General features: G+C 38.7%; 1 protein-coding gene across 3 annotated transcripts in view; it reads left to right on the top strand.

The window, feature by feature from the left end:
* Window positions 1–24,049, top strand: part of Usp24 (ubiquitin specific peptidase 24) — a 142,231-nt gene that overhangs the window by 101,158 nt on the left and 17,024 nt on the right. For all 3 annotated transcript variants that reach the window (XM_008832980.3, XM_029563467.1, XM_029563466.1), the window contains exons 44-61: window positions 855–980; window positions 2,149–2,247; window positions 3,059–3,141; window positions 3,521–3,662; window positions 3,869–3,988; window positions 4,345–4,565; window positions 5,059–5,183; window positions 5,724–5,865; window positions 6,847–6,997; window positions 8,419–8,514; window positions 9,429–9,532; window positions 11,119–11,232; window positions 16,149–16,245; window positions 18,540–18,656; window positions 19,008–19,100; window positions 20,839–20,941; window positions 21,970–22,091; window positions 22,953–23,066. In XM_008832980.3, coding sequence (XP_008831202.1) covers window positions 855–980; window positions 2,149–2,247; window positions 3,059–3,141; window positions 3,521–3,662; window positions 3,869–3,988; window positions 4,345–4,565; window positions 5,059–5,183; window positions 5,724–5,865; window positions 6,847–6,997; window positions 8,419–8,514; window positions 9,429–9,532; window positions 11,119–11,232; window positions 16,149–16,245; window positions 18,540–18,656; window positions 19,008–19,100; window positions 20,839–20,941; window positions 21,970–22,091; window positions 22,953–23,066 — 2,169 coding nt within the window. The remainder of the gene's footprint in view (window positions 1–854; window positions 981–2,148; window positions 2,248–3,058; window positions 3,142–3,520; window positions 3,663–3,868; window positions 3,989–4,344; window positions 4,566–5,058; window positions 5,184–5,723; window positions 5,866–6,846; window positions 6,998–8,418; window positions 8,515–9,428; window positions 9,533–11,118; window positions 11,233–16,148; window positions 16,246–18,539; window positions 18,657–19,007; window positions 19,101–20,838; window positions 20,942–21,969; window positions 22,092–22,952; window positions 23,067–24,049) is intronic.

Raw genomic sequence — 24,049 nt, forward strand, 5'->3', positions numbered from 1 at the left:
CTTGGTACCCATCAGCACTAGATGGTAAGAGCCTATTACTGAAGATGCTGCATACATGAACTGTAGCACAAATAAGGAGAAATCAAGCTGGTGCTGACTTCAAAGCTTTATCTCTACTGGCTAGTGTTCATAGTGCTGGAAGGTGCTATGCATGCTACCAGAAGGAAAAAATGATCATCAGTCTTAGCCAGCTATGAGTCCTGTGAACTACAATAACACGACCTGCCAAGAAATGCCTGCCAGTGCAATAGTGGCACAAATATTGTGGGAATAACCAGCCACTCTATAATTGGATTTAAGGTCCACTTCCTAGGATGGAGCCTATACCTGATACTGATATCAGGCTTAGGAACTTGAGAGTAGACAGGTCACAGGACATAGGGGAGAACCTAATACTAGTTTTCCACTAAATAGTTAAGGATACTTTATTAGTTTCTGAATCTGTATAGACATGGTCATAGTCACACATTATTTTTGTTATAATTTGTATAAAATTACTAACATTTCAGTATTTTGAAATATGTGAGCCCCTGTTTTCAGCGCTTTTATTAGTACAGTAGTAGCTTGTGAGGTACTAAGCAGTATTTTGAGAATTCTATGTGTATTGTGGAACACTTTATTTCTTCTACAGATTCTAGTATTATTAGTTCCACTTATTTCTACTTAAATAGAAACTTAAAAGGTGTTTTATTCATAATCACAACTAGGAAATGCTAGCACTAAAAATATACAGGGTAGCCTTCACATCCAGCCCTTAGCATTCTTAAGAGGTAGTGGGGGTAACTCGTGTGCGTGTGTTTGTGTTCAGTGTGAAGCGGTAAACGTTTCTAATTTAAAACTTCTTTTCTTCTTAGTCACTACTTTCAGTGGATGATGACACAGACAATCCAGATGATAGTGTATTTTACCAAGTACAGTCTCTCTTTGGGCATTTGATGGAAAGCAAGCTGCAGTATTATGTGCCTGAGAACTTCTGGAAGGTATTTCTACCAGTAACTTTGTGTAGGTTGAAGATGTTAGTTTGACAGTACTCTTTTCTAGTGATAATTCTTTTATATCTGAATCAATCCCTTTACTAAGAACCTATCAAAGAATTGGGTGTTCAACAAATTGGTACTTTAGAAATGATTGGAAGTTAAGAATAATCTGTTATTCAGGCCAGGTATGGTGGCACACGCCTTTAATCCCAGCACTCAGGAGGGAGAAGCAAGAGGATCTCTGTGAGTTCGAGGCCAGCCTTGTCTACAGAGCAAGTTCTAAGCCAACTGGGGCTATAGGGAGACCCTGTCTCAAAAATACCAAAAAAAAAAAAAAAAGAATAGTCTGTTATTCATAATTCCTGCAGATTTTCTTATCAATTTTGACTATTAAGATTCTTATTTTAACTCTTTAAAATGTTGATTCAAGGAGCTGCAGAGATGGCTCAGTGGTGAAGAATGCATGCTGCTCTTGCAGAGAACCTGAGTTTGGTTCCTAGTACCCACTTTGGGTGGCTTACAACCACCAGTAATGCCAGCTCCAGAGGGATCTGACACCTCTGGCCTCAGCAGGCACCCACTTCATTCATATATATATATATATATATATATACCTCCATACACATAATTTAAAATAAGAATAAAAATAAATCTTAAAATATTGGTTCAGTCTGGGCATGGTGGTGCACACCTTTAATCCCAGGACTTGGGAGGCAGATGCAGGCAGATCTTTGTGAGTTCAAGACCAGCCTGGTCTACATAGCCAGCTCTAGGACAGCTGGGGCTATGGAGAGACCCTGTCTCAAAAAGCCAAAAAAAATTATATTGGTTTCAGATAATTGCTTTGAATCTGTGCCAGTTTCACTAGAGTCTTTTTAGAACATTGCTTTTGGACGTTGTGTCAGAAAACAGAGTTACTTTGTGTTTTCCCCATAAGTTGGTTAGTTTCTAAGAGAAATTTGCTGTTCTATAGCCTGAGGGCTCACACTGTACTCACTTTCAGTTTCAGTGATTTACTGTGACAATGAGGGACCAAGGAAGTGCATCAGTAAAAATTTACACATCCTAATAGTGAACTTGTTTTTCAGAAGCACTGAAGTATATTCCTTATCCATTACATTTAGAAATTGATGCTTTCCCATTAAAAACAAATTTGATTCTTGCTGCATAGATCTTCAAGATGTGGAACAAAGAGCTCTATGTGAGAGAACAGCAGGATGCCTATGAATTCTTTACTAGTCTCATTGATCAGATGGATGAATATCTCAAGGTAATAAAATTTTCATGTTCTCTAACTCTCTGAGGCTAATTACAATATGAGAACAGTGCCTTAGACTCACAGTGACTACGAAACTAACAAATCAGAAATTAGTCATCTTTAACATCGCAGCTGCAATTCATTCTTTTGGGGTTTAAAAATGAAAACAGATCATTGAAATCATTCTTAATTCATCTAACTTGATAAAATATGTAGTTCTTAATCCATACTACATAGTAAATGATCATTCATACATTCGTTATTTTTGCTGTGTCCCTAAAGGTACTCTGTCTGACTCCAAAGTGCCTAGAAAACTGATGGTCCCCTAGAGGCAGTGTGGGAACTAAGAGAATTCTCCAGCAAAAGGGCTAGTAATGATTTTTAAAATCAAACCTTTCTGCCTTTCTCAGTGAAACATATGACAGACATCCCCAGTGACATCACTGCACATCTCACCAATAAGCACAATTTGTACATTACATTTCTTTACAGTAACTTTCAGATTTGTAGCATCTGTCCTACTAGAGATAAAAGAAGAGTTGCTTCTAACTTGCTACTTGTAAGCACAAGATGTTTTGGAGTCATGGTGGAGAATGTGTTCTTGTCATCAGCTCTCATAGACCATCTCTCCTTCTCCTTTTCTGATCACGTTCACAGTCCTGACATTGGGTCTGATAATGGGATATTAGCCTTGTATTGGTTTCTAGCTGAAACTACCAGAATCACCCTTATTTTGATAATTAAGTTGACATAAAATCCTCTATGAACCAAACTGTAAATTCTAGTGACATTGATTAAAACTTTTAACTCTTTATTCCAACAGAAAATGGGGAGAGACCAGATCTTTAAGAATACTTTTCAGGGCATCTATTCTGATCAGAAGATCTGTAAAGACTGTCCTCACAGGTTAGTGAAGATCCCCAGTACATTAAAAAAATGGCCATTAGGATCAGGTAATGTAGCTTCGTAGAGCATCGTAGGAGAAAATATTTTTAAATGATTTAGTAAGTTTTAAATGTTGTATGGCTTGCAGGTTTATTTCTCACTGAATCTCTGCATATTCAGTTACTTACATTTCTTTGGTTTCTGTTTCCATAATTTCTTTGTAGCCTTAAAATATTTATTGAATTTATAATTTTAAGCAGTTCTAAATTATCACAACTTGGTGTTTTTATTTGAGACTTGTGTTCATTCCACTAATAGTGAATGTCTTTCTGTGTTCAAGCTCAGCTATTCTCATAGTTTCAAAGGTTCTTCATTCATGAATTTTCCATTTCCCAATCAGATACGAGCGTGAGGAAGCTTTCATGGCTCTCAATCTAGGAGTTACTTCTTGTCAGAGTTTGGAAATTTCCTTGGACCAGTTTGTTAGAGGAGAAGTTCTAGAAGGAAGTAATGCATACTACTGTGAAAAATGTAAAGAAAAGGTATTAAATTTGCTCTTTACAAAAAACAAGATTATGGGTTACTTATGTACCATTTATAGGTGGTCACTATTAAGCTATAGTATATTAAGCTATAGTATATAACTACAGTATATAACTCTACAAGCACTATTAAACTTTACAAAATGCTGTTATACTCACCACTTTATTTTCTCCAGGGAAATAATTGTTTTTTTGCTTTTCCTTAGAGAATAACAGTGAAAAGGACCTGCATTAAGTCTTTACCTAGTGTCTTGGTAATTCACCTGATGAGATTTGGCTTTGACTGGGAGAGTGGACGATCCATTAAATATGACGAACAAATAAGGGTAACTTTTTCCTTCCTGAAATTTCTCAACCATGACCCTCCCCTCCTTCTGTTTTTACATTCTGTGTGCCCACTGAAAGGCTCCATCTAGGCTGCATGTGGAGTCTGCAGCCCTTGTCTTGAGAAGGTGCTGCTAGTAGGACAGTCACTTCTACAAATGGTGACCCTCATTTCTAGAAGGTGCACTAGTTATACTGTGAAGTAAAATGCTTTCTGTAACTTACAGACCAGAGGCTACTTGTGCTTGAATTGGAGCAGTGGCCTGTCCTCACTTAGGAAAATGTAACTCTGGCTTTACTAGGTGCTGCTGAGCATATTCTCAATCAACACTAATGTTTTCTTTTTGCTTTTACATAGTTTCCGTGGATGCTAAATATGGAGCCTTATACAGTCTCAGGAATGGCACGCCAGGATTCATCTTCTGAAGTTGGTGAAAATGGGAGAAGTATGGATCAAGGAGGTGGGGGATCCCCACGGAAAAAAGTTGCCCTCACAGAAAACTACGAGCTTGTTGGCGTCATTGTGCACAGCGGGCAGGCTCATGCAGGCCATTATTATTCCTTCATTAAGGATAGGCGGTAAGGGTTTCAAGGTTTCATAGGCGGTAAGGTTTCATGAGCAGCCCTCATGTGCTCTCTCCTTCCCTGCTGAACTCTGTCATTCATGCTCACCATTACAGAAGCTGGGGGAGGGAGAGTGGGTGAGACAGGGTCTCATAGTCCAGGCTGGTCTCGAACTCTTGGTCCGTCTACTTCCACCTCCTGAGGGCTAAGATTATGTGTGTAGGTCATGGTGCCCAGCAGTAAAGAAATTTTCACCCTGTCCTTGGGTCTGTATTAACTTTAAGCTTACTCTTGCCCCCCTCAATTCAATGTTGGGCTATTTTCACCCTTTTGGTTCAAAAATATGTCTTAGAAACTAAAGTCACTGTACTTTTGTTGCTGCATTTTTCTTAGACTCTGTCAAATGGCAATACCTATTTTACCTGTAGATAATACATAGAGATAAATGCAAGGGATGAGGGTGTTTGCTTTCTAATCTTACAATGTTTATCTGATCTCTGGATCCTAGGGGGTGTGGGAAAGGAAAGTGGTATAAATTTAATGACACAGTTATAGAAGAATTTGACCTAAATGACGAAACTTTGGAGTATGAATGCTTTGGAGGAGAATATAGACCAAAAGTTTATGATCAGAGTAAGTAGTTCTAAGTAGATACTTTCCATTTTTTTAAATATATAGTTTTCTATCTATATAAAATGCAACAAATTTTGTTCTCTCATAATATTCTTCTAGGTATAAAACCATAGCTCTTTGATAGACAAAATGCTTTAAAATGTTTTAAGATAATGGGAGCTAACATAAATCAAGAGGATGGAATAAGAGAAAAACTAATAAAAAATTTCAACATTTTTTAGTGCTTCAGAAGAACTAGGTTTTCATTAAAATGTTTGCATTTCCTTTTTACTTATACAGAAATATGATTACTTAGGTAATTCTAGTACCTGTGCTTTTGAAACCATGTTCGTTAGGTTGTGTAGTAGAGAAGCCTTTCCTCCATCCTCCCAAGGGATAAAATTATAAGGAAATGTATGTTACAAAACCTGGTTAGAATTTGTCATTTGAAAAAACATTTGGGGACTGGTGAGATAGCTCAGTCAGTAACGTACAAGATGGCCTTATAGCTCAGTCCCTAGACCCACATGAAGAAAAAATTTTTAATGTCTTATAAAATAGCAAACCCCTACACCGATGTGCGTCGAAGATACTGGAATGCCTACATGCTCTTCTACCAAAGGGTATCTGATCAAAACTCCCCAGTGTTGCCAAAGAAAAGCCGAGTCAGCGTTGTAAGACAGGAAGCTGAGGATCTCTCTCTGTAAGTCTCTGTAATTTACTGTGTGATTTCAGTAGGTATTAATGGGATCTTGACAATATACTTTTGGGGGTGTTAAGATAATTAGCTCAAGAGAAATTCTAAAAAAAAGAAAATTAAAATTAATAAAAAAAAAAAAAACTTGTTTCTAGGTGCTCCTGGGACTTTATTTCTCTGGAAAGAAGTTATCTTGCATTTAGAAATACTTAGCCATGCGTGGTGGCAAATGCCTTTAGTCCCAGCACTTGGGAGACAGAGGCAGGTGGATCATAGCGAGTTCCAGCTGGGGCAACAGAGAGAGACCTTGTCTCAAAAAAGACCAAAAAAAAAGAGAAATATTTACATACATCATTTCATTCAGAATTGAGATTGTAATTTTCAATCTAAACTTGAGATCTTTAAAACTAGAAAGGAGACCAAGAAAGGTGAATGTTAGGTGGTGAGGAAGGATAGAATGCAAGCTCAAGGCCACATGAGTTGTAAAGGAGGATATAAAGCTAACTGCTTTTCTAGTTTCAGCTCTCATGGGTTTTTCTTTTTTTATGGTGGATAAGTAGGTTAAAATGTAATTGACAGCAAAAGTGTAAAACTGTAAGCAAAGCTCCACAGCTTCAGAATGGCCATTCTAACTGTGTAAAAGCTCACTGAGCTGTATAGAGTTTGGCACTGGGCAAGTATTTGAATGACTACCTTAATCTAGCTGTGTGGTGTTTTTACTGATAAGTTCTTTATAGTTCTGTGATCTTATTTCTAATTAATAAATCAGTATGACAAAAACTTGATAGTTATGTATTGACTAAATACACTTTCTGTCCAAAGCATAGTACTGTCAGGAAGTGAGTTTTTTTAAAAGGCTATTGTCAGTGAATTTTCCTTTACTATATTAGACTAGTACACAGTTTATGTTTAAGTGCAGTACTATGGGTATGAGTATGACAAGTTTTAAAAACTGCAAAAACAAAAACCACTGATTCTGTCTCTCAGGTCAGCTCCATCTTCACCTGAAATTTCACCTCAGTCATCTCCTCGGCCCCATAGGCCTAACAATGACCGGCTCTCTATTCTAACCAAACTTGTTAAAAAAGGTGAGAAGAAAGGACTGTTTGTGGAGAAAATGCCTGCTCGGATATACCAGGTAAGAGCCATATAGACGATTCAAAGGGAGAAAATCAAGGGGAATGTCAAGTCATGTTGTATTGTCCAGAGTCCTGCCGCCTGCCTTCTCAATTTATTGTCCTTCATGTGCCTCCTCATCCCCCTCACTTGTCCTGTGTGTCTTCTGTGCCAGATGTGCAGGCTGTAGAACTAGCGCCATGGTGGTAAGAACACAAATATAGACACATTCAGGCTTTCCCAGTACATTGCTGAAATTTCCTCCTTTTATCTGGAAAGAACAAATCAAGACTTGTAGTCTTTGGTTAAGACTAGTACAAGGGGAAGGAGAATCTTTTTTCTTTTTTTCTTTAACTGTGTGGCCACTGGTAGATTTCCCAAGCTCCAGTGGATGGCACCACACCAGTACACATAGGAGAAGCTTTAATTGGATTTTGAGGGTTATCAAAAGAGGAGAGGAGAGCTGGAGAGATGGCTCAGTGGTTAAAAGCACTGACTGCTCTTGCAGAGGATCTGGGTTCAGTTCCCAGCACACACGTGGCAGTTAACAACTGTCGGCAACTCCAGTTCCAGGAGATCCACTGCCCTTTTCTGGCCTCCATGGGCACTCCATGTCACTCAAACACATATAGTGAAAACAAATTTTAAAAAAGAAGACATGAAGTTGGGAGGAGAAGTTGAGGAAGATTCGGGAAGAGGTAGAGGGGTGGGAATGGGGAGTGAATGTGATCATGTTTCCATTGTACACATATATGAAACACTCAAGAATAAAGAAAAATTCATACAAACCAAGGACTACTATACAGTATAACTATTGTTTATTGAATACTTGCTCTGTACTGCACACTTTAAACAAGTTCTAATTAATTAAAGCTTTAAATATACAATAGGCGATTTTATACCTGTTTTTCAGATGGAAAAAAAAATAAGGTTCAGAAAAAGTGAAATGGCCTTCCATTGTAACAGGGCAGGAATTTGAATTCAGGGCTATCTAATCACCCAGCCTGGACCTTATATACTAAACAACCAAAAGCTGAATAGACAGAACCAGAGAATTTCAGAAAAATGTAGAGTCTTTCATTAGAAGAAAGAGAACTGAGACATCAGAGCCAGGGAGGCATGGAATTGCTTGTACTTAGTAAAGCTCTGTTCTCCCGCCCAGAATTTCAGATTAGAATTCACTTGCTCCCTCACACAATGGCTTTCTGAATTCCCCAAAAGAGATTATTTATGAGTGGTAGTTCACCTTTCCACAGTGTCTTACATTTAAGAGAAAGATTTTCCTTCTCATTTTTTTAAGTTCAAAGCTTTAGAGCAGGTAGGTAATTGTAAATTATAATTCATTTTATAAACACTGCCTAAAGATTTCACTAGACATACCTTCCATATATCATTTTACCCCATTTGTTAAAAATTGTTGTAATTATAAATTTTGTTTTGTAGATGGTGAGAGATGAAAACCTCAAATTCATGAAGAATAGAGACGTGTACAGTAGTGATTATTTCAGTTTTGTTTTGTCTTTAGCTTCATTGAATGCTGTAAGTAGCTGATTATATTGTTACCCAAGAACTAAGAAATCAGTGACACCCTCCTCTTGGTTGTTAAAGCATTCGGATTACATGCAAAAAACAATTTCCCATAAATGTGTCACTTATGGGTGATATTAACATGCAGGCAGCTTCAGGATGTACAGTGTGCGTTCAAGTGGGTATGGGTTTCAAATTCTGGATTTTTAGACTTTGTGATAAATCTGATAGACTATGGAGTTGAAGCTGTGGGTCTTGTTACTGAACCCTGGGATTTATGGAGATCAACTTTTCCTAATTTGTAATCATATACTGCCAGACTCAAAATTGACTTTCCAGTACCTCCTTTGCTTGAGTACCTTTGTTATAATTTTCCCAAAAGGGCAGATGTTCTTTAACATCTTGTGATCTAAAAGCTCTATCCTCAGAGGACTTCATTTTTTAAAAAATGAAGAGAATATCTTTACTTTTTAAAAATTTAAATGGAAGCTAGGTGTGGTGGCCCACACCTTTAATTCCAGCTATCAGGAGACAGAGGCAGGCAGATCTCTGTGAGTTCAAGGCCAGCCTAGTCTACATAGTGAGTTCTAAGCCAGCTGGGGCTACAGGAAGACCCTGTCTCAAAAGAAGAAAAAAAAAAAATTAAATGGAGTATTTTCTATCACTGGCTGGGTTTTTCTGTTTGTTTCTTTATTTGTTTATCAATTTGAGACAGGATCTCATGTAGCCCAAACTGGCCCCTAAGACTTGCCATGTAACTGAGGATGACTTTGAACTGATCTTTCTATCTTCACCTCCTAAGTGGTAGAATTAGGGTTTTTTTTTCTATTATTTATCTTTGTTGTGTGTCATTATTCAATCCATGGAAATATATAATAATCTATTAAATTTCTGTGAACAGTATCTTCTTCTTCTTTCCTCCTTAGACTAAACTAAAGCACCCCTATTACCCTTGTATGGCAAAGGTGAGCTTGCAGCTTGCCATTCAGTTCCTTTTCCAAACTTACCTACGGACAAAGAAAAAACTCAGGTGAGAGTTGCGTTTTAATAGTCTGTTGTGATGTTAGGTACTGGTTAATTCAGTAAATAAATACACTTGTAAATTCAGATTTTCAGAATATCGTAGTGACTACCAGATGTTCTCAGCTACTAAGACATTGCCCCTATCTTTAAGAAAGGTTTAACAAGAAGGATAAACTAAAACAAAAAAGAAATTACTGTGATACAACCCTCAATTCCATGTGTCTGAGAATTGGGCAGCATTGTATCCAAGTAGAGATTGGGGTAGGTTTTGAAAACATCAATGCGTTCAGAGGATTTTGAAAGGCAGAAATTAGATCATTCTAGGCAGAATGACTAGTTAGGTATATTTTCCTGATACTTGTAAGGGACTCATTAAGATTAGTCATTAGATGCCAGAGTAAAAGCTGGGCTTAGTTCAGTGGAAGTTCACATAGGGGTTTTGAGCTAAAATATGTTCAGAGTGATATGTTAGGAATTCTAGACATCATTTGCATCTTATCACTGTTTTGCATTTCCAGCACCTGATAAGGTTTCTGGCTCATTATAGCTTCTGAGTCAGTAGTTGTTCTGTGCATAGATGACTGAAGGATAGAGAGAATTGAGCAGTAGTTTGTAGAAAATACCTGAGAAAGGTATTCTTTTCTCTATGACTAGCAAAGTGAGCTTCTTGAGTCTAGATTTGGGGAAAGATTTTGTTGTCAGACTCTGAGAAGAAGAAGAAAAAAAAAAAAACATAATGGCAGCTTCATTTTTTTGTGTCATAACCAAAGGTATATTGAGTGATGTCAGTATTAGGTGATTAAATAAAAAATGAATTTCTCTTCTTTAAGATCTGCATAAGATTAACTAGGGAAATTCATTTGGTAATTTTAAATTTTATTTGTGAAATTGACTCAGGGTCTACATGTTGCACATACTGTTTCTATTTTGTTTTTGGTTTTTGTCAGGAGATTATAGGTTAGGTATAGTCAGATCAACTTTTTTCTGCCCATGAAGCAGGATATTAATGATTATAGCAATAAGATAGAAAAACCATAAGCTATTCTGAAAGTGGGCCTTCGGTGATATACACTTAGCTGTGCTGAACAAAGTGCTACAGATCTGATCTATTTACCAGTTGAAGCTGACTGATGAAGATACAGAAGATAAAAATAAAGTTACATGGAGCTGGAGAGATGCTCAGCAATAAGAGCACTGGCTTTTCTTGCAAAGGACCTGCGTTCTGTTCCCAGCACCCACATGGCAGCTAACTGTCCGCAACTCCAGTTCCAAGGGTTCCAGTGCTCTCTACTGACCTCCACAGGCATTGCACATCACAGGTGCACTTATACACATGCAGGCAATACATTCATACGTGTAAAACAAAAAATAATAAATTTAAAAAATAAAGACATGTTTCTGTCCCAGGAGAGGAGAAGGAGTCAGGCCTGGGTGTCAGATCACTGAGCCATGTTAGTGGGCAGTCATTGAACATTTAACCTGCCCCTCTTTCCAGGCTACAGTGGAATAGGCAGACAGACAGATGTGACACCAGGAAACAATGCTTGAGGATTATTTGCTAGGACTAACACTGTCCACTTTTTTTTTTGATAGGGTCGATACTGAAGAATGGATTGCTACTATTGAAGCATTACTTTCAAAAAGTTTTGATGCTTGTCAGTGGCTTGTTGAATACTTCATTAGTTCTGAAGGGCGAGAGTTGATAAAGTAAGTATCAAGATCTTTTAGTGAAGAAATGTATGGGGGGGTTTTCCCTATCATTTCGAAATAAACTTCTTAAACTCTTTATATTAGAACTTGAAATCTTTTTTCAGATTGGAATCCATTTTAAGCTTTTCACAGAAGCAGTATGGAAATTAGGCCACTCCAAAATTATCTGTTGGACTAGACTAGCAAGAGTTAGCAATGGTTTAGTTACTACAGGGAGCGTACAGAAAGCAGGAAGAGTATAAAGTAATGGTCCACCTGGGGCTCACGGCATTTAAACCCTGAATGGCTGGACTCTAATGAAAAATTTACCTATAGTACATTTATTTACCTGTGTACCTATGATTAGAAAAGTAATTTGCTTTTCTGAAAAAGTTGAAGATGCTTCAGTCACTCTTAATACCTTACTCCCTGTCAAGCTCATGGAGTCAGCTTCCCTTTATCCTTGGCAAGTTCAGAAGAGCCCAGCCAGACTCTTCCATGTTAATGAGACATTGTCCTGCCTCCTTGGCCCCAGTGGGCTCTTCCTTCCCTCTGACTCAGCTCTCAAGCTTCTCATGTGAGTTCACCGTAAGCTTTTAATAGTGTGCTGATAAGGTGTCACTGAGAAAGTGATTAATAAGTGAGCACGCATCACATATGCCACACACCTGCCACAGCCTTCTCAAAATGAGTCTGTGCATATGCAAGCCTTCTCAAGGAACTTGGTCCTTTGATTAGTAGACCTTATTCCTTCATCTTTATCTTGTGAACTTTTCCATTGGGTCACTTCTTTCAGCATACAAATATGTTCTGGCGTTATTGAGCTTAAAACAGACACAGTAGGGAACTCAGAAATACAGGTCCCTTCCTGCTCAGGTGATATGTTAGAAATTTGATTGGATTTTTATTTGTTTATTTTTGTCTTTTTTGAGACAGGGTCTCCCTGTAGCCCCAGCTGGCCTGGAACTCACTATGTAGACCAGGCTGGCCTTGGACTCACAGAGATCCGCCTGCTTCTAAAAGGCGTGCGTCACCACTCCCGGCCGATTAGATTTTTATTTTATTTTTTATATTGCTGGAATCAAACCCAGGGCTTCATACATGTAGGCAAGTGCTGTATCACTGAGTTACATCTCAGCCCTGATCAGAACTCTTTTCTTCTTTTCTTTCTTTCCTTCTTGTAGCCCCAGCTAGCCTGGAACTGGCTATGTAGACCACAGAGATCCATTTGGCTCTGCCTTTCCCTAAGACTAAAGATGTACACCACTACATCTGGCCATGATCAGAACTCTTAAGCTCATATTTCCTCCACCTCTCTGTCTGAGTTCCAAATATTCATTTGCCTACTTGATATCTCTTTTCTGTGAAAAATTAAGTACCCTTTTGAAACCAATTAATAAATGACTTTCTCTCCTGAAATTTTTCAATAGATCCCCATTACACTATAGTAGAATCTGAAATCTACAATTCACAAGGCCCTACCTTTGCTTTCCTGGCTTGTGGTACCACTTCCTCCAGCCTGTCTTTCTGGGTCACTGAACACACTAAGTTTTTTTTTTTTTTTTTTTACCTGCCTAAAGCTGATTATAGACACATAATTCTTTATGTCTGGATTACTCCCTCTGCTCTTGGCACAGTAATTGCCTTCTGCTCCTTCACATGTCAGCTTAGGTAACATATGTTCAGGAAGGCCATTGCAGGTCATCCAGTTGGAAGTGGGTTTGCTCTACTCCTTACAGTTTTGCCTGTCTCCAACTGAATTTCAGCTTCTTAAGGACAGAAGGCAAGTCTCCTGGTTCCCTGCTGTGCACAAGGAGCCTGGCACATAACACACTCCAACATTTGTTCATGCAGGCATGCATGCATATGCATTTGAGTCATGAAGAAAAAATGAATAAGGACTTCTTTTTTTTTGAGGCAGGGTCTCCATGCAGCCCCAGCTGGCCTAGAACTCACTATGTGACCAGGTTGTCCTCAAGCTCACAGAGATCTGCCTGCCTCTGCTTCCCAAGTGCTGGGACTAAAGGTTTGTGCCACCACACCCGACCAGTAAGTACTTTGAAGAGGTACATGCCTGTCCCTTTAGAGTTAGCAGTAGAGATAACCTTTCACTCGATTTTTCTATTTTAGTTAGAACATATCTGTATCTTCCCAGTAGAACTCCCAAGTACTGTGCTGGGTGTTAGAATGTCGAAGAATGATTATCTATTTGGAAAGAGCATAATTCAACACCCTAAACCAAGGCAGCCATGATTTTTAATATTTTCTGAGAAACTGGCTTCCTTTGGTAGTAGTTCTTAGTATTCCTAATGTCCAGAATCCCAGTGAATTACCTAACCTTTTTAATAAGGCCTAATTACTCAAAATTGCTATGAGTCGATATGTTTAAAAAATTAATAACACAGGCTAGGTGTGGTGGTGCACACCTTCAGTCCCAGCACTCAGGAAGCAGAGGCAGGTGGAGCTCTGTAAGTTCAAGGCCAGCCTGGTCTACATAGTGAGTTCCAGGCCAGCTGGGGCTACAGGGAGACCCTGTCTCAAAAAGACCAAAATAACAATAATAATAATAATGTTTTTTCTTCACTTTCTTTAGAACCTTCAGGATATTTTGTATATGTATGTGTATGTGTGTGGGTACACATGTGTAGGTAGTTGCACATGTGTGGCCTTGTGTCCGGGGGTCAGAGAACAAGCTCGAGTCATCCACCTTGTTTGTTTGTTGTTGGTTTTTTTTTCATTTTATGTGTATGAGTGTGTTGCCTGCATGTTTGTGAGTGCACCTGTGTTGTGCAATGCTGCGGAGGTCAGAAGAGGGCTTCAGATTCCCCTGGAACTAGAGTTAAGGACGGTTTGTAGCCACTTTGTGAGTGCTGGGAATCGAACCTGAGACCTCTGCAAGAGCAGTCAGTGTTCTTAACCGCTGAGCCATCTCTCCAGCCCCTACCTTGTTTTTTAAGACAGTGTCTTTCATTGGTCTGGGACTCACCGATTAGGTTAAAATGTCTGGCCAGGGAGCCACAGGGATCTGCCTTGTCTCCACCTTGTAATCCTGGCACTAGAATTAAGGGTGCTCCATCACACCTGACCTTTTTACCATGGGTTCTGGGAATTGAACTCAGATTCTCCTTCTTGCACGGCAAACACTTCACTGAGCCATCCTTCCAGTCTGTAGAACCTTCAAGATATTTTAGTTTATCATTATTGCTCTAACTAAAATGCATGTACTTGGGGCTAGAGAGATGGCTCAAGGTTAAAAGCACTGGCTGCTCTTGCAGAGAACCCAGGTTCAGTTCCCAGTAACCATATGGCTGCTAACAACTGTAACTCCAGTTCCAGGGGATCCGTTACCCTTTTCTGACTTCTACAGGCACTGCAAAACATGGATTCACTTACATACATGCAGTCAATACAGTCATACACATAAAGAATTTTTTTTTTTAAATAAAAAAGTAAAAATAAAAAAAGGAGAGAACCAACTCCTGAAAATAGTCCTCTGACCCCTACATGCAGACTGTTGTACATGCTTGCCTGAACACACACACACACACACACACACACACACACACACACAATGGCTAGATATCCTAATCTAAAATTACCAGGAACAAAATATTTTAGAAATTCTTTAAATTGTGGGGTATTTGCATGTATATGATATATCTTAAGGATGGGACCCAAATACAAACATGAATTTGCTTGTGTTTTATGTAAACAAATTATATAGTCTGAAGGTAATTTTATGCCATATTGTTAATCATTTTGTACACTATAAACAGTTCCATGCTATGGAATTTTCTGCTGGTAACATGTCATTGTTTTCAAGTTTTATGGCATTTTGGATTAAGGATGGTCAGCGTGTGCTAATCTTTCTGAAACTGAAAGTGTGAAGATGATGATGTTATTCAGATCATCACCTTGTGCTAGGTTTTGTTGTTTGCTTTGGGCAGTTTTTTAAATGGAAGTGGGTTTTTTTCAATTAATAGTAAATATTTACAAGTTGATCTATCAAAATTTAAACTACTCACATGAAAGATACTCTGCATCCTTTAAGGACTTTCTTATTATGGACATTTATAAACATACATAAGGTATGGAGAGTAATGAACTCTGGGATGCACCCATCCCTACCTCAGGTTGTCACCATTTTGCAAAGCCCTCTCTTAACCTGTCCCAGTTCTCACTCATGCACAGGCCTTTTCTTCTCCTGTTTGAAAGGAAATTTCAGACATGTAATTCACTATAATTTTTCCGCATATGTGTCTATAAAGTAAAAGGCTTTTTTCAATTATCAAACCAAACAAAATTAATAACACCTTTATATTTTCTTGTGCCCTATTCATATTTCCCCTCCAAATATCTTAGAAATGTCACCTTACCACAGTATTTTTACAAATCCAGATCCTATAAGCTTCAGGCATTGTCTTTGGTTTACATGTCTCTTAAAACTGTTCGTCTTCAGTACCTCCTTCCCCACTTACTTCTCCTTCTTTGTCTTACTGTTTATTTTGGAGGAGACTGGCGGCTTGCCTAATAGGACCCCCCCACATTCTAGTTCTACTCGTATTCTCTAGTGTTACAATAGGAAACATACAGAATTCCTCAGTAGGTATTCTCTCCAACAAAGTTTTACCTTAATCTGGTTAAACCTTGGTGTAAATATTGAACCTTGGTGTTAAATATTAAATATGTTATCCTTTAGATCTTTTTTTTAAATTTCTACTTAGAGGCATGCAACATAATAGTATGTGGAGGAAGCCATAGTGGAGTGACTTGGGGAAGCCCCACTTGCCTATGAGTAAGGTCCAAATCTCTAGGGTTCTTGAACTAGTACTTCTGAGTCATTTTGCTTTGTGGCTGTTAGATTGGAAGTATGTAGAGCAGGGTAGGTTACACCAGTCTATCCTTTTTTTGTATCATGTTTCTCTTTGTTTTAGGATTTTCTTGTTGGAGTGCAGTGTGAGAGAAGTACGAGTCGCTATGGCCACCATTCTGGAGAAGACCTTAGACAGTGCCTTGTTTTATCAGGATAAGGTCAGTCTCACTTGTAAAATTTTATTTATGCATTGTTTTTTACCAAACAGTCTCAGTTCACATAATAAGAAAGAGACCTAGGATTGCCTCATGGCATGCACCCTTCTTGAGTGTCGTTCTGATACATTCCAGGGTAGAAGGCATTCTGTCCTTTCCTTCCTATATTCTAGAAACCAGGATCAATTAAAAGGAGTTCAGATCTGCTTTTCTCTTCTTCTTAGAATTTTTCTCTCCAAAATACCCTGGCCAGTCTTCTCTCAAGAGCTTGTGTTAGGTCTCTCTAAACTGAGACTAATTGAAATCTAGACCTGCCAGTCTACACATTTTGAGCCACCCTTGGCTTCATCTGTTTCCTCAGAAGCTATTTTCTGCTTTTGGCAGCAAACCCAAATAGTGCCATCCACCCCAGGGTACTGCAGAATAGTCTTCACAGTCTCCATTGTTGCCTGAGCTTTGTTTCTAGCCCTCCAAATGGTTTTCTTCTTCCTGAACTTATTTTCTGCACTTGTATCTTTGGAATCATAATTCCACATACACATGTGATAAAACAAACTGGTGTTTATTCCCATCTTTAGTCCCCAAAGATTTCACTCCTTGGGGAATAGGTAGTCATTTTAAGTCCTGTTATTCACTGTTACTAAGTCTTAGCAAGTACAGCAGCTACTTCCCAAGTTGGCTGTTTCAAACAGCTGACACTACATGGAAAACTTTGAAAAATATTGTTTTTAGAACAAATTGGCTCCTCACAAACATTGGCTTAAGGCATTGTGCCTCAGTGAACTACAGATTCTAGGAATTACTGCTTCAGTTTCAGATGTTGGCGTTGCTATGCAACCTTGAGCATTCCTTGAAGGAGAATTTTCCAGATACAGTATCTGGCACCCAAACACTAGTTCCCCACTGTTGCTTATCCCAGGATACAGTGTTAGACCAGACAAGCTCAGGAGCATTGCTGAGTCAGAGAAACAGGAAGCAATGGAACAAGAAGTCACATATGCCATTTCAAAAGGTCCTAAAAGGCTGCCTCTCAATTCCAGAGTCTTTAAGAGATTGAAGTATATTATGAGGCAGTAGTTTTCTCATAGCTTAAACAGCAGAACCTTGCATCAAGTAAAACTCGACTGGGTGCAGAATTTCTAAAGTAGGTCATTAGGAGCTGCTTCGGAGAGGCTGAATACCATTGCTCTGAGATACTCCTGTGGCAGCTTTCTTAGATGCCTCAAGAATGCTTAACATAAGGACTATTTTGCTCTCCTTCCTCCCCTTTACTGACCAAAGGCAAAAAGGCAGGTTAGTACAGTCTCCCCACAGAATGGGTCAGGCCATAGTACCCCACCAACCTTTAAAACAGAAGAGTAGGTGGTGGAAGAGCGGGGAGTGGAGGATACAAGCATGGAAGAAGCCACTTGCAGAAGTCAATTCTATTTGATACCCAACTGATGTATTTTTATGTCTGTTTTCCCCACAATGGAAATTCTGCCTCTGGCCACCCACTATATCTATATTGTAAAGTACTTTGAAAATGAAGTGCTGTGTAAGTGCTAACTTTTACTGTATTATAATGGGTGTGACAGGATGGATGGGGTATTCTGGAAGTCTGTGAATACCATCTTCAGAGGAATGAACTATTAAGAGTAGTAAGCCTGGTCTTAATGCTTGGATAACAGATGAATTTTTAGGGAGTTGTCCAGAAACAGTTGTGGTGGGAGGGGACGCAGAAGCAATGTCATAACCAAAATGGTTTCTAAATAAATAAAATGTTTTTCAAAGCTTTCCATGAGGCGTCAGCGGGCTTTCAAGTAAGTTCCTAGTTGAGTCGGTATTGCCGTGTCATTTGTCAGGCTGTTGCTCTCCATTCGCTCCATCGGCTTGGTTTCTAGCCCCTCTGCCTGTGTCTGTGTTTTATTCTCTGCATCTGTGACTGTGAAGAAGCAGCCTCGTGGAGGGAGGGATTCAGAAATCCATCTCCCCTGAGTACTCCACCTTTCTGTAAGACGCAGAGAAATTGGCTCTGGAGAGAAATGTCACTGCTAGGCAGTAGGATCATGCCCTGGACTCTGCTATCTAGGAACTAAAACTAGGCTCCCCATTAATTCTACAACGATACCAATATTCTCCTGAAAGGTAAAATAATAATTCTGTTTTGCTCTCCAAAGCATAAATCCATCTAAATCTGAGACTGGATTGTATCAGTTTCCCTTTGTTCTTATGGTGGTTTACTTCAAATTAATCCTGTGACAGGTGTCTGTCTTGCCTACTTTTTCTTTATTTAATTTCCTCTTTCCTCTAACCAGTTAAAAAGCCTTCATCATTTACTGGAAGTACTACTTGCTCTTTTGGATAAAGATGTCCCAGAAAATTGTAAAAACTGTGCTCAGTACTTTTTCCTGTTCAACACTTTTGTGCAAAAGGTAAATGTTTTTTAGAAATATTTTCCTAATATAGCAGATTGAATCTAAAGAAGTTCTATACATGGAAAAATATTAGATTATATTCTAATTATATTCTATTTCTTCTTAAATTCAAATTAATGGATTATATTAACTGCAGGAATTTTCATATATGTAGGTGGAAGTCGGCATTAGTAGTTTTGTGTAGCCATTTTGAAGTAGTATGAGACTCAAGAGATAACAGGCAACAGGCACTTGCTATTTATGAATTTTAACATTGACTTCTTAAAACTTATCATCTAACTATACTTTTAAAACAAGGCTTTTGTCTGGATAGGAGCATAATTTGTCATTTTCACTGCCTTATGACAGCAAGGTATCAGGGCTGGAGATCTTCTTCTGAGACACTCGGCACTGCGACACATGATCAGCTTCCTCCTGGGCGTCAATCGACAGAATCATCAGGTAATGACTGCCTCACATTCTCAATGAGATGGCACTGGATGTCTTTTTTTTTTTTTTCTTTTTGTAGGGGATAAATATTCTTAATTTCATTAAGTTCTAGATACTAATGCTATATAGCCTTTAAAATTCCTTGGAGGTCTGTTACTTTATAATTTTTTCATTGAATTTACTCTGATAATCACCTCTGGAATTGACTAAAATATCAGTCACAATGTGAAGTATATCAATGGGAGGCGAAGGTACATTCAAACAGGGGAAGAGTAGGTTCAAAAGACCAAGGAATAGGTGGCCTTGGGTCTTCTCCTTCCTTCTCTGGGGCTATGAATCTTGAGGGTGATTGGAATTCACTTGTGAAGTTGGGCTGCTAACTGAATGAGGTTGCAGTGCAGGGCTCTTAATCAAATGCAAGGAACATTTTAGTTCCTAGAGCATTGTTTTATAATAATAGGGCTGGATGTGGCCTCACATGATGTCTTAGAAATTCCTATATTGACATTTTTCCTGTCCATATATTTCTTTTGTTTGATAGATTTTAAATACATAAAATGTCAACATCCAGTGATGGGAAGTAGAATGCTTGTGTACCAGGCACAGCTGGTCATTTTGTGGTGATACACTATGAATACTCACAGCTCAGTAAAATGCTCAGACACACACACACACGCACGCACACACACACACATCAGAATTTAAGCACAGCCGTGCTAAGATCACAAAACAAATATGTTGGAACAGTGATCTAGGTCCAGCTCTGAGAATTTCAGAGCATGAGCCTTTCTGGTATGTGCTGTGCATTGCATGGTCAGAGTTGTCCTTTGTTGAAGGGAGACGCGCCACCTAGGCTACTAGGTTTCTCTGGGCTTCCTGTCACATCACTGCTTCTATTACTCCCCAATAGGATAAACCAAGTACTGACACTGTAACGTGCTCTAGTGTCATGTATTAAGATTTACAGTACTCCTTTTCCACTTAAGACTCATCACAGGCACTCTATTGATTCTGGTGATTGATTTGAATGTGTATTTGTGCTGCATACACAGTACTCTTGCATTTATAGAGCACACTAGTGTCAAATATTTTCATTTTTAATATTTTACTTGGTCCTCAAGATCACAAAGTGGACAGAACAGTTAACATTATCTATGCCATGACATGAAGAGGTCAGATACTATTATGGAGAATTTACCAATTTATACAGTCCAGTAAGTGGCTATAGCAGGACCAGGCCTCTCATCCCCCAGCCACAGGGTTTTCCCATGATAATGAAGCTTTGGAAAATTATCTGGCATGTATTGAACATGCCAAACCTAAACTGTATACTTGAATACTTGAATGGGTTGATTTTAGAATTTCCCCTATTGTGCCTTGGGGGGGGGGAACAGACCCTTTGAGATACCTTAAGACCTGTGTCTTTTTTTTTTTAATATTTTACTTATTTTTATTTTATGTGTATGAGTGCACTCGTGTTGTGCAATGCCGCAGAGTTCAGAAGAGGGCTTCGGATTCCCCTGGAACTGGAGTTAAGGACGGTTTATAGCCACCATGTGGGTGCTAGGAATCGAACCCGGGTTCTCTGCAAGAGCACTCAGTGTTCTTAACCGCTGAGCCATCTCTCCAGCCCCAAGACCTGTGTCTCTTTATTTGTTGACCTTTTCTTGGGCACTGAGAAATAACATGATCTAGTAAGTCACTAACTCCCACATAGAACAATAGCATGTTTTATCTTCTCCGATGACAGATACGCCGATGGAGTTCAGCACAAGCACGGGAATTTGGGAATCTCCACAATACTGTTGCATTACTGATCTTGCATTCAGACGTCTCTTCTCAGAGGAATGTTGGTAAGATTGACCATCTCTTCCATACATCAGAAACATGAAGAGACACTACTTTTGTCTAGCATGTAAAGTACTAATCTTAGCAAATGAATGGATAGTGCTCATTTCTCAATTGACTATTTGGTATTTGAAATACAATTAAAATTTTTGTTTCAATTGATTCTAAGCCTTACCTTAGTTTATCACAAAAGAAGGTAAATTAATCATTTATTTGTAGGATGGAGGAGGAAGAGGTTTATTTTAAAGCATTTTAAGATTAAAGACTAATTCAGAGTTCATTCATCACCATAATGTGAATAATAAATATAATAGGAAAAATAGCCAAGAGGTGGGTCATTGTCTCATAGCTCTATGAACTTGACCAACTCACCTGACCTTCTCAATCCTTCATATAAAATAAAAATACTTGAAACACAACTTCCCAGGTGTAGTAAGGATTCATTAGATAAACTACCAGAGTACTTTGTAAAAGCAAAGAGGGTTCAGAGGTGAATTAGTGAACCTATATTTGGATATAAGCTAGAATTGGTAGCATTCCCTATTTTGTCACCCACCAATAGCACAGTCTCAAATATACTGTTGTCCTGTATGATTATCCAGTATTCTAACCGCACACTGAGTCCTCTGTATACTCTTCCTAGGCTTTGTCCTGACAGTCGCACAACAGTACACAAAGCAGCTAACTGTATGAGTGTTTTTTGTGTGCTCTGTTTCTACATAGGAGTTTGCCCCTTATGGGTTCAGTCGACTTTAGTATAGATTGTGTTTTGCAAGCAACTATTTGAAGAACAAAAGTAACTTGTCCAGTGTCTCTTTGGTAGCAGCTTTGGCTACTTTTTCATAGATAGAGCTGAGGCATATTTTGAAAGAATTGGATATTTTCTCCTGTCTAACACAGCTCATTCATCCAGTAGATTAAAAGATGAAGTTGTTAAGAGCTCAGTAATTGTGCCAGTCCTGTGGGTATCAATTTAACAATATCAAGTGAGACAGGTTTTGTTTTGTGTTTTGCTTTTTTTGATCTCCTAAAGCTCCTGGCATATTTAAACAACGGCCACCTATCAGTGTTGCTCCCTCCAGCCCTCTGCTGCCCCTCCATGAGGAAGTAGAAGCCTTGTTGTTCTTGTCTGAAGGGAAACCGTACCTGTTAGAGGTATGTAATTGCTGGGCTGAAGTCATTTTTATGTTATCTTCTATCTAAAAAAAAAAAAATCCTTTTGTTACCATGTTTTTGAAGTTACTCTGGTGAAGTGTTGTTAGGAGAAGAAATGATTCTTTTGTATATATGTGTCAAAAAGAAATAATTTGAGATAGGGGTATAGCTGAATGACAAGCACTTGACTAGCATGTGTAAGACCCTGAGTTTCATGCTCAGCACTGTACAGATGAATGAATGAATTTGTTCAAGTGGATATTATTCATCCTTTCTTCACACAAGAACTAGACTTCCAGGTCCAGGCTAGGCAGTTACCCCTAAGACCCAGAAGGTAAATGACAGCATTATCAGAGGGTTTCATTCATTGTCCCTCGCCCTAAAATAGTGCAGCCTAGAATGGCATGTGTTTGAACCTCAGGAATGCAATTGTGGACTGCTCCCAGGCCTGCACAGGGCACACGCTGTATGGCATATCTTCAGCCAAGCCTGCTCAGAACCACTTCCTGTGGATTCTGTCTTCCAAAACCTGACTTTTACATGTAGATGAGTTTCTGAACAACGTGTTCTAGTGATTTTTTTTCCTATTGGTGATTATTTTAACCTTTCATGAAAATGTTTACCTTTGTGATTTGATGATGACGACTCGTTAGAGAATTAAAAAGTACATGTTTGTACAGATTTATATAAAATGTCAGATAGTCTCTGACACCCTGAAATCTGTCCATGGGCCTCAAACAAGAAATCCTGTTCTAGGACAGGGTTGTATTCTTGATTTCTGAAAATTCAGTGAAAACTAGAACAGCAGACTGCTAACTATCCCTTAGAGAAGTCCTCACTCCTTTTGTGTCCTCCCACCAGGTCATGTTTGCTCTGCGAGAGCTGACAGGCTCACTCCTGGCACTCATTGAGATGGTGGTGTACTGCTGCTTCTGTAATGAGCATTTTTCCTTCACGATGCTGCATTTCATTAAGGTATAACTTCAGTCCAACCTAGTGATAGCTGATAGCATTCTGTGCGAACCCTAAGAGAGCATTCCCTTTTTCCCAGCAATATGCTACTTTTATAACATTTTTCATATTCATGAAAATAGTATTGTGTTAATTTTTGAAGAATTAAGAAAAGAACTTGTTAATTCCATTATTCAGTGATGATCACCAGGAACATTTTAACTTATCCTTTATTATTTCCTTTTATTGTCTATCCATGCATTTTAATATAATTGAAGTTTTATTAACTTTATAATTTGTCTTCTTTCATTTGATGTTATATTTTCCTGTCTTTCTCCCTTTGTATATCATGATTTATTTAACTGTTCTTTTCCTAGTGATGAGCCATTTGCATATGGTTCAATTTTGACTAATTAAGAACAATACTTTAATAATACTAATACTATTAACCATTATTGGGTGAAATTATTTTGTAATTTTAAACTATTTCTCCACACAGTGACATAAAAATCAAAAGTAGGGTTTTCTCATCTTCTAAAATAGTGATATAGGGACTGGACAGATGGCCCAGCAGTTAAGAGCACTGGCTCTTCTTGCAGAGGACCCAGGTTCGATTTCCAGCAACACACATAGCAACTAACAACCACCTGTAACTCCAGTTCCAAGGGATCCAACACCCTCTTCTGGTCTCCCCAGGCACTGCATGACATGGGTATACTTACATGTAGGCAATATACTCATACACATAAAATGAAAATAAATAAATCAAAAAAATTATCAAAACTACAAATAAGCGCCAGAGATGGTAACACACGCCTTTAATCCCAGTACTCAAGAGGCAGAGGCAGGTGGATCTCTATGAGTTCAAGACCAGCCTCGTCTCCATAGTGAATCCAGGCCAGCTGTGGCTACAGGGAGACCCTGTTTTCAAAAAGACCAAAAAAATAAAAATAAAAGGGGGTTGGAGAAATGGCTCAGCGGTTAAGAGCACTGACTGCTCTTGCAGA

The sequence above is a fragment of the Nannospalax galili genome, unplaced genomic scaffold (genome assembly GCF_000622305.1).
Source record: "Nannospalax galili isolate Female #2095 unplaced genomic scaffold, S.galili_v1.0 scaffold356, whole genome shotgun sequence".
Taxonomy (NCBI): Eukaryota; Metazoa; Chordata; class Mammalia; order Rodentia; family Spalacidae; genus Nannospalax; species Nannospalax galili.